This window comes from Pseudorasbora parva, chromosome 25, assembly GCF_024679245.1.
Source record: "Pseudorasbora parva isolate DD20220531a chromosome 25, ASM2467924v1, whole genome shotgun sequence".
Lineage (NCBI taxonomy): Eukaryota > Metazoa > Chordata > Actinopteri > Cypriniformes > Gobionidae > Pseudorasbora > Pseudorasbora parva.
In genome coordinates this window covers 10,658,725-10,670,127 of record NC_090196.1, presented here as the reverse complement: position 1 = coordinate 10,670,127, position 11,403 = coordinate 10,658,725, and the positions used below count along the sequence as shown (strand labels likewise).

The window sequence follows — 11,403 nt, the reverse complement described above, 5'->3', positions numbered from 1 at the left end:
ATACATGTGTGAAATGTTTAAATTGAGTGATGTTTTTCTATTTTAAAAGTGAATTATTGTAATTACATTCAATGTAAACAAATGACATGAGTTAATAAATTCAATTAGTGAAATACTGTATTTTCTTGCCATTTTATATACATGAGTCATGACACTTTGTTATTTACATGTGGTTAGGACAACATCCACTCAATCAAAATACGACTAAATAACAAATTACATTAGCAATTAAATAGCAATTAAAATTAAAACCGATTGAAAAATGTAATAATACACATTTTAGTTGGACACAAGGTAAATAGCATGTTTTTGTATCTATAAACATTTAAATAGTCTTAAAAATAAGTTGCTATTATACAATACTTGAAAAATTATTTAAAAAAATTAAAAAACATCAAGGTGCCAAACACAGACTATTTAGTATAAAACCTGAGATCCAAAACACTTGCTTGTGCATTATAATTACATTGGTTTACAGTATATAATCAGCAGTGCAGAATAGAGATAGAGAATAGAGATACCTGAAAAATAATTATTTACAAATATTAAGCTACAGTGGAAATCCGGATCTTTTTCACATGTAAATGTCCAGGCTCATTCAGCATCCTCATGGATGATTTCCCCCTGCATGTTTACCAGGGCTGCACAGATTCTGAGGATTTTGTCCATTTTGTGTGCCAAGTTGATAGGTACAGTCTGGGAGATTATTTTAAACACTTTGAGCCTCCTGATAACTCTTTCCACATGTATGCGCACATTCGCAATCCTTCTTGTGGCAGTTACATCCTCATCAGACAACTGCTCCCCTTTATGAGTGAACGCTGGTAGAACAAGGTTAACCCTTCTCTCAAACAGCAGATCTCTGATGGTAAAGCCTCTGTCTGCCATCACTTCATCACCAGGACGAAGATACTCCAGGAAGCCAGACTCCTGAGTGATGAACTTGTCACTACACCTGCCTCCATAAGCAGGAGAAATGAACATAACAAGCCCACATGGGGCAATAGCAACTAAATACTTTATAGTATTGCTAGAATAATAATGGCTGTATGACTCGCCTCTGGAGTCAAGGTTGTGTGGTTTCTGCAGGATGGTCTCAGTGCAGTCAATGATGCAGGTGGTGCTGGGGAACTTCTCCCTGAAGCACTGAGGCATTGTGCTCCGGATTGTCTCCCGTGGCAGCCATGGAATGTAGATTCTCATGTGCTCCTCCATTGTGTCTATCCAGTAGGAGAGGATCCTGCTCACTAACCCCTGGGACACAGCAAAGCGTTCTGCAAGATCACCCTGGAGCAGATTCAACTTTAGTTTCATCATGGTCATCAATATTTGATCCATTACGTACATCTTAAAGTTTGCTTTATAGAACTGTTCCAGAAATTTAACATGATCAAAAAAGGCAATGAGAGACAGGCCTGTGTACAACACACAGCTAGTTTCATTTTTCAGGATGGCATGGGCAAGGGGTTCTTCTCCACCACATTGTGTTTCTCTGTCGCATACATCTTTCAACTTTTCTCCTAATGTGTAGGTGTGATCCATCAGTGCCTGAACCTCCCACTGGGTGTCAGCATCTTTATGCATAGGTGACTCGGACTCTGGAACGGTCGGGTCAGCCTCCTCATCACAGTGGCAGTCATCTGCCAAACACAAGACCACATAAGCCCACAACCAGTTTAGCAAACAACATAAAACATACCTAGACTACTTTAAACTACGTTAGCACCAAGCTAATATAGCAACACCTGTATTAGTGCTAATTCAAATAATTATATTGCATTTATTGCTTCCAATTTTTACTAGCAGGGATGAAAAAAATAAAAATATATTAAATTACAATATACTGTTGTCAGTGATATACATAGTTCCTTTAACATTGCCCTGTGTAGCAATTAAAAATCCGTTATCTTACCTGTCTCTGCTAACCTCTTAACACGTCTCCTTGGATTTTTTATCGGGACTTCGTAGCCCAGCCACTTTTCTGGTATCGGATGGTCTTCTGTAGGTCTCGAGTGCACGAAATGAAAAGAACAAACATACGGTCGCTTCGGTGGTTTCTTCAAATTTAAAGCTTTTAACCACAGGCGAAGGGATTCCTCATTCTTCGGCGGGGGGTAAAGGTCGTAGGGCGCCTCGCATCCACATTCAGCTCTCGTACGCGTTTGATGAACAAAACACTCCTGCTCCAAGTAAATCTTTCTTTTGTACCAGTTATTATGACAACCTCTAACTGCACAAACAATCCCGGTCTTCCTCGAAGCCATAACGACGAGTTAGTTGTTACGAACGAACACTTGTTCTACGATGAAAAGTTGTTTCGCTAGGAAATGCCAGACCGGAAGTGCCAGACCGGAAGTCTCGCACAAAAAAACTGTCAAATGGCCATGTACGTATTTCCGTTAAAAATAAGGTGGATAAAGGAAAGAGTTTTATGAATTGTTTAAAATTGCACAGTGCAAGTGCTTGAATTAATTTGGGGGCAAATTGGACTGTACTTTTCTCTAAAACTATACAGTAAAATGACTTGTACATAAATACAGTAATAGTCAGGGTCACTCTGAACAAATATAAAAGGACAGAATGAGCAAACCTATAAAGGAAATATTTTTATGTTGTTGTTTTTTTTATTTAAATTGGACAGTGTTTGAATTCAGTTTGATTTTTGGGCAAGTTTGACTGTACTTTTCTCCAAAACTATACAGTAAAATGACTTGTACATAAATACAGTAATAGTCAGGGTCACTCTAAACAAATATTAAATGACAGAATGAGCAAACCTATAAAGGAAAGATTTTTATGAATTTTTGAAAATTGGACAGTGTAAGTGCTTGAATGACTTTTGGGGGGAATTTCACTGTACTTTTCTCCAAAACTATACAGTAAAATGACTTGTTAATACATAAAGTAATAGTCAGTGTCACTCTAAACAAATATCAAATGACAGAATGAGCAAACCTATAAAGGAAAGTGTTTTATGGATTGTTGGAAATTGGGCAGTGTAAGTGCTTGAATGACTTTTGGGGCGAATTTGACTGTACTTTTCTCCAAAACTATACAGTAAAATGACTTGTTAATACATACAGTAATATTCAGGGTCATTATAAACAAATATCAAATGAGAGAATGAGCAAACCTATAAAGGAAAGAGTTTTATGGATTGTTGAAAATTGGAGTGCAAGTGCTTGGATTAATTTTGGGGCAAATTTGACTGTACTTTTCTCCAAAACTATACAGTAAAATGACTTGTTAATACATAAAATAATAGTCAGGGTCACTCTGAACAAATATCAAATGACAGAAGAGCAAACCTATAAAGGAATGATTTTTATGAATTTTTGAAAATTGGACAGTGTAAGTGCTTGAATGAATTTTTGGGCGAATTTGACTGTACTTTTCTTCAAAAATATACAGTAAAATGACTTGTAAATAAATGCAGTAATAGGGAGGGTAACTCTGAACAAATATCAAATGACAGAAGAGCAAACCTATAAAGGAATGATTTTTATGATTTTTTGAAAATTGGACTTTAATTCCTTAAGTGGTTTTTGGGGTAAGTTTGACTGTACTTTTCTTCACAAATATACAGTAAAATGACTTGTTAATAAATACAGTAATGGTCAGTGTCACTCTGAACAAATATCAAATGACAGAATGAGCAAACCTATAAAGGAAAGATTTTTATGGATTTTTGAAATTGAACAGTGGAAATGCTTGAATGAATTTTGGGGAGAATTTGACTGTACATTTCTCCAAAACTATACAGTAAAATGACTTGTAAATAAATACAGTATTAGTCAGTGTCACTCTGAACAATTATCAAAGGACAGAATGAGCAAACCTATAAAGGAAAGATTTTTATGAAATTGTGTAAATTGGACACAGTGTAAGTATTTGAATAGACAGATAATTTGCAGTTTGACTGCCCTTTTCTCCAAAAATATACAGTAAAATGACTGGTAAAAAAAAAATACAGTAATAGTCAGGGTCACCTTGAGCAAATATCAAATGGCAGAATGGGAAAACCTATAAAGGAACGATTTTTATGAATTTTTGAAAATTGGACAGTGTTAGTGCTTGAATTAATATTGGGCGATAATGACTGTACTTTTCTCCAAAACTATACAGTAAAATGATTTGTTAATAAATACAGTAATAGTCAGGGTCACTCTAAACAAATATCAAATGACAGAATGAGCAAAGGAAAAGGAAAGAGTTTTATGGATTGTTGAAAATTGGACAGTGCACGTGCTTGAATTACTTTTGGGGCAAATTTGACTGTTCTTTTCTCTAAAACTATACAGTAAAATGACTTGTACATAAATACAGTGATAGTCAGGGTCACTCTAAACAAACATCAAATGATAGAATGAGCAAACCTATAAAGGAAAGAGTTTTATGGATTGTTGAAAATTGGAGAGTGCAAGTGCTTGAATTAATTTTGAGGCAAATTTGACTGTACTTTTCGCCAAAACTATACAGTAAAATTACTTGTAAATAAATAAAGTTATAGTCTGGGTCACTCTGAACAAATATCAATTGACAGAATGAGCAAACCTATAAAGGAAAGATTTTTATGATTTTTTGTAAATTGGACAGTGTAAATGTTTGAATAGACAGATTATTTGCAGTTTGACTGCACTTTTCTTTAAAACTATACAGTAAAATGACTAGTAAATAAATTCAGTAATAGTCAGGGTCACTCTGAACAAATTTCAAATGACAGAATGAGCAAACCTATAAAGGAAAGATTTTTATGAAATTTTGCAAATTGGACAGTGTAAGTGCTTGAATGAATTTTGGGGAAAAATTTGACTGTACTTTTCTCCAAAGCTATACAGTAAAATGACTTGTTAATACATACAGTAATAGTCAGGGTCACTCTAAACAAATATCAAATGACAGAATGAGCAAACCTATAAAGGAAAGATTTTTATGATATTTTTGAAAATTGGACTGTAAGTGCTTGAATGAATATTGGGGAGATTTTGACTATACTTTTCTCTAAAACGATACAGTAAAATGACTTGTAAATAAATACAGTAATATTCAGGGTCACTCTGAACAAATTTCAAATGACAGAATGAGAAAACCTGTTAAGTAAAATTGTTTATGAATTTTTGAAAAAATGGGACAGTGTAAGTATTTGAATGCACGTTGATATTTGGGGCATATTCGACTGTACTTTTCTTTAAAACTATACAGTAAAATGACTTACGTAAATACAGTAATATTTGGGGTCACTCTAAACAAATATCAAATGACAGAATGAGCAAACATATAAAGGAAAGATTTTTATTAATTTTTGAAAATTGGACACAATGTAGTAAGTGTTTGAATAGACAGATTATTTGCAGTTTGACTGCCCTTTTCTCCCAAAATATACAGTAGAATGACTTGTAAATAAATACAGTAATAGTCAGGGTCACTTTGAAAGAATATCAAATGACAGAATGGGTAAACCTATAAAGGAAAGATTTTTATGAATTTTTGAAAATTGGACAGTGTAAGTGTTTGAATAGACAGATTATTTGGCAGTTTGACTGCACTTTTCTCCTAAAATATACAGTAAAATGACTTGTAAATAAATACAATGATAGTCAGGGTCACTCTAAACAAATATCAAATGACAGAATGAGCAAACCTATAAAGGAAAGAGTTTTATGAATTGTTGAAAATTGGACAGTGCAAGTGCTTAAATGAATTTTGGGGCAAATTGGACTGTACTTTTCTCTAAAACTATACAGTAAAATGACATACATAAATACAGTAATAGTCAGGGTCACTCTGAACAAATATCAAAGGACAGAATGAGCAAACCTATAAAGGAAAGATTTTTATGAATTTTTGAAAATTGGAAACAATGTAAGTGTTTGACTAGACAGATTATTTGCAGTTTGACTGCCCTTTGCTCCAAAAATATACAGTAGAATGACTTGTAAATAAATACAGTAATAGTCAGGGTTACTTTGAAGAAATATCAAACGACAGAATGAGCAAACCTATAAAGGAAAGAGTTTTATGAATTGTTGAAAATTGGACAGTGCAAGTGCTTAAATGAATGTTGGGGCAAATTGGACTGTACTTTTCTCTAAAACTACACAGTAAAATGACTTATACATAAATACAGTAATAGTCAGGGTCACTCTGAACAAATATCAAATGACAAAATGAGAAAACCTACAAAGGAAATTCTTTTTTTTTCTTTTTTTTGAAAACTGGACAGTGTTTGAATTCAATTTGAGTTTTGGGCAAGCTTGACTGTACTTTTCTCCACAACTATACAGTAAAATGACTTGTAAATAAATACAGTAATAGTCAGGGTCACTTTGAACAAATATCAAATGACAGAATGGGCAAACCTATAAAGGAAAGATTTCAATGATTTTTTTGAAAATTGGACTGTAAGTGCTTGAATGAATTTTGGGGTGAGTTTGACTGCACTTTTCTCCAAAACTATGCAGTAAAATGACTTGTAAATAAATACAGTAATAGTCAGTGTCACTCTAAACAAATGTCAAATGACAGAATGAGCAAACCTATAAAGGAAAGAGTTTTATGAATTGTTGAAAATTGGACAGTGCAAGTGCTTGAATGAATTTTGGGGCAAATTGGACTGTACTTTTCTCTAAAACTATATAGTAAAAGGACTTGTACATAAATACAGTAATAGTCAGGGTCACTCTGAACAAATACCAAATGACAGAATGAGCAAACCTATAGAGCAAAGATTTTTATGATTTTTTGAATATTGGACTGTAAGTGCTTGAATGAATTTTAGGGAGAGTTTGACTGCACCATTCTCCAAAACTATACAGTAAAATTACTTGTAAATAAATACAGTAATAGTCAGGGTCACTCTGAACAAATATCAAATGACAGAATGAGCAAACCAATAAAGGAAAGATTTTTATAATATTTTTGAAAATTGGACTGTAAGTGTTTGAATGAATTTTGGGGATAATGTGACTGTACTTTTCTCCAAAACTATAAAGTAAAATTACTTATACATAAATACAGTAATAGTCAGGGTCACTCTGAACAAATATCAAAGGACAGAATGAGCAAACCTATAAAGGAAAGATTTTCATGAAATTTTGTATATTGGACACAGTGTAAGTGTTTGAATAGACAGATAATTTGCAGTTCCCTTTCAGTCGGTCACGTTCGACGTACGTCAGAACTGAACCGACGAATGGGATCTTACTTTAGAGACGAATCCTACTTCGAGCATCTAACAACGAGCCAATGAAATTTGGCATGCGATCACGCATTCCACGCTCCGCCCCGCAACGTGGGTATAAAACAGGAAGTGGAATGATAGATCAGCGCTTTCTACTTCGGAGCCGAACAGTTCTATTGCTGTTTCTACGAAGAGCTTTCTGACTACGAGTCAACCTTCAGTGTTTGAGAGTCTGCCAGTGCGGGTGATACGGCGCGTCAGTGAGAGACCGTCTGATCAGTGATCGAGTGTACAAAGAGCTTTTTTGGTTCGCTGAGCGTTTCCTTTCACATACAGTTGGTTCGCTGGGCGTTACACACACACATAACATATCACTGAGAGCTCACACAGGCTTGCAGATTGAACTGTGTGGAGCCGCGGACATCTCCCTGAGTGCTTCAGCACACTAAAAGAGCAGCTTTCCATTCACAAAAGAGCAACGTGCCCGTCAAGCGGAGACAGAAATCGACCGCACCCAGAAACACACGGTTTGAATGACACCTTGAAAAAGACGCAGGGTCAAACCGTGTGTTTCTGGGTGCGGTCGATTTCTGTCTCCGCTTGACGGGCACGTTCGTTGTCTCTCGTGTCTGGGCGCACAGCACGCTGAGGCTGCGTTCGTGGATGAGTCATGTTCCCATTGCGGGAATATGTCCATCGCAGTGTTGCGGTCCCGTCTCCAGTACCTCAGAAGAGGTGGAGCGCCATTGTGCATCCCCCGATCTAGCGGTCCTCCAGCTGCAAAGCAGAGGGCTACTACATTGGCTGATGACCTTGGTGGGGACCTGAGGGTGACGGTCAGGGCAAACCCGACGGGTCGCATGGCTCCTCGGGCCCCTCCCCCCTCCACTGTGCCGGTGGAGCTTCCGGAAGGGCGCGCTGACCTCCCACGTGGAGAGCCAGTCGTCTCTTTTGGGGCTCCGGCGGAGGATCAGATGTCGGTCGCTGCATCGGGGGATGAGCTGATGGGTTCCGAGGATGAAGACTCGGCTGCGTTGCCTCCCTCGGGTGTGACAGCGTTGCCCGAGTCTGACCCGGAACTTACGGCTATGCTTGCCCGGGCCGCCGCAAGTGTCGGGATTGAGTGGAACCCTCCACCACGTCCCGAACCTTCGCGGCTGGACGATTGGTTTCTCGGGACGGGCCGCGCTGGTTCTCAGCGTCCCGCCCCGGTGCCTTTCTTTCCGGAAGTGCATCAGGAGCTCACGAAGTCGTGGGTGGCGCCGTATAGCGCTCGCCAACTATCGACTGACTCCTCCATCCTCACTACTCTCGATGGTGGTGCGGCTAAGGGCTACGAGGGGATCCCTCCAGTCGAGCGGACGGTTGCGATGCACCTGTGTCCTAAGACCGCTGCGGACTGGAGGCACGCCCCGCGAGGAGCTGCTCTGAGGGAGATGATGTCCGCACAACCCCCATCCCCCCCCCCCCCCCCCCCCCCCCGGGGGGGGGCATCCCTGGTCATTACATCTCTGCCGCTGGCTCTGGCAATTTCCTCTCTCTCTGGGCCCCAAGAGGGTCAGGTTGGCAGTGTGCGACGCCCACGGGCCTTGTCACTCCTTTCCTACCCTCCCGTCGCCAGGGGGAAGTTGTGTGGGCCTCGAGGACGCCCCCGGGTCTTCTCACCCACACACTGCCTCTCTCGTGAGCACTCAGTCAACACTCCGGGACGGCCACGGGCCTTCCGGGTCGGGGCTGAGTGCTTCACTTCCCTACCTCCGGGCAGTGGGCAGCAGAGTGGGCTCCGAGGACGCCTCCGGGCCTTCTCACCCACTCTCTGTCCAAACCAGGAGTGCTCAGGCAACACTTCGGGCCGCCTCCGGGCCTCCCGAGTCGGGCCAGAGTACTCTGCTTCGCTGCCCCACCCCGGGCACGTCTGTTGGTCCCGCTTGTACGGTCTCTGGGGGCCTGGCTAGGTCTCCCCAGGCCGTCTCGCTGGCTCATCCGTACCATCAGACTCGGCTACGCGATTCAGTTCGCGCGCCGGCCACCCAAGTACAAGGGCATCCTCTTCACCTCCGTGTGAAGCAGCGATGCTCAGGTCTTGAGGTCAGAGATCGAGGTCCTACTGGCGAAGGACGCGATCGAGCCGGTTCCTCCAGCCGATATGAAGACGGGGTTCTACAGCCCCTACTTCATTGTGCCCAAGAAAGGGGGTGGGTTACGACCAATCCTGGACCTGCAAGTTCTGAATCGGGCCCTGCACAAGCTCCCGTTCAGGATGTTGACGCAGAAACACATTTTCCAATGCATCCGTCCCCAGGATTGGTTTGCAGCGATCGACCTGAAGGACGCGTACTTCCATGTGTCTATTCTCCCTCGACACAGACCATTCCTGCGCTTTGCGTTCGAGGGGAAAGCATATCAGTACAAAGTCCTGCCCTTCCCTGCCCGTCCCTGTCGCCCCGCGTCTTCACGAAGGTCGCAGAGGCAGCCATTGTTCCGCTCAGAGAACGCGGCGTTCGGATTCTCAACTACCTCGACGATTGGCTGATCCTAGCCCAGTCGAAGGACCAGTTGTGCGAACACAGGGACTTGGTGCTCAGTCACCTCAGCCAGTTGGGCCTTCGGGTCAACCGAGAGAAGAGCAAACTCTGTCCTACACAGAGGATCTCTTATCTCGGTATGGAGCTGGACTCGGTCAACCGGACTGCGCGCCTCACAGAGGAGCGAGTCCAGTCGGTGTTGAACTGCTTGAATATGTTCAAGAGCAGAACAGCGGTCCCACTGAAATTCTTTCGGAGGCTCCTGGGGCATATGGCATCTGCAGCCGCGGTCACGCAGCTCGGATTGCTTCATATGAGACCGCTTCAACGCTGGCTCAATGGCCGAGTCCCGAGGTGGGCGTGGCAGAGCGGTCAGTAACGGGTCCCAGTGACTCCTTACTGCCGCCAAACCTTCAGCCCGTGGTCCAACACTTCGTTTCTCCGGGCCGGGGTGCCCCTAGAACAAGTGTCCAGGCATGCTGTGCTATTCACGGATGCCTCCGCCACCGGCTGGGGGGCCACGTACAACGGGCATGCAGTTGCTGGTCTGTGGACGGGGCCGCAATTGCATTGGCATATCAATTGCCTCGAGTTACTGGCAGTACACTTGGCACTCCGCCGCCTCAAGGGGCCGCTGCGTGGCAAGCATGTACTGGTCCGTACGGACAGCACCACGGCCGTTGCGTACATCAACCGTCAGGGTGGTCTACGCTCCCGTCGTCTGCTCCAATTCGCCCGCCACCTCCTCATGTGGAGTCAGAAGCAGCTGAGGTCGCTTCAGGCCATTCATGTCCCTGGTGCGCTGAACAAGACAGCCGACGAGCTCTCTCGTCAGCCGACACCTCCGGGAGAGTGGCGACTCCACCCCCAGGCGGTCCAGCTGATATGGGATGTAAGGCCGCCCAAATCGTCCCAATGGAGGCCAACGATCGGCGGTTGAAGGTCGCTGCGCGTTCGTCTTTTCAGCGGGGCAAAAGGGATTTTATTCCAATTCCTCGTTATCTGACTCCATTTAATCATAATTTAGAATTTAGGTTAGAATGCCAATTGGTTATTTGGTCATTTATATTTAATAGTTTAAGTACACATTTAATTATTCCGTTTAACCCTTTGTTGAAATTATATCCAACCTGAATAATTCCAGAGCAAGTCAGAATCAATCAAAGTTTAACAATTTATTAACAATCAGGTAAATGTATAATGTCAATTACATAATCAATTCAAAGGTATACTTCACATCAAATACTCTAAAGTAAAGAATGAGATGTATACCTGACTTATCAAGGTTACATAATGCTGCATGGGTTAAAACGTCCAGCATTACGGGCTGACCTGAGTACAGTATCGAGCCCTAAGCTCTTTGCAACATTTCCTTAAATACCCAGAATCAGACACATACCCAGAACCATTTGAAACTCTTTCAAATGGAAACACCAGTTCACAATAGGAATTTGCATTGATCAAGTCCTATAGACTTCATTAGAAGAGAGGCCAAATGGCTGAAAGCCACACCCACCATACACCAAGGAACTATCTTTAAACTCTTAAAACATTTATGACGTTCTAGTTTACTTCTGTGGAGTTGAGATATTTGTACCAGTCGCACTGAGACATTTCAAATGATATCAAACACATATAATACTGTATCGTGAGGATTGATATTGTAACAAAGAGATTTCTGGTGCATTTCAGGTGATC

The 11,403-nt window shown here is 41.7% G+C and overlaps 1 protein-coding gene across 1 annotated transcript; it reads right to left on the bottom strand.

The window, feature by feature from the left end:
* Positions 1 to 594: 594 nt before the first annotated feature.
* On the bottom strand, positions 595 to 2,414 carry LOC137064825 (uncharacterized). Its single transcript, XM_067436350.1, has 2 exons — positions 1,913 to 2,414; positions 595 to 1,640 (listed from the first exon to the last, which is right to left on the bottom strand). Exons 1-2 carry the CDS (start codon positions 2,262 to 2,264, stop codon positions 595 to 597), a joined length of 1,398 nt encoding a protein of 465 aa, XP_067292451.1. The 5' UTR covers positions 2,265 to 2,414.
* Between the last annotated feature and the right edge of the window lie 8,989 nt (positions 2,415 to 11,403).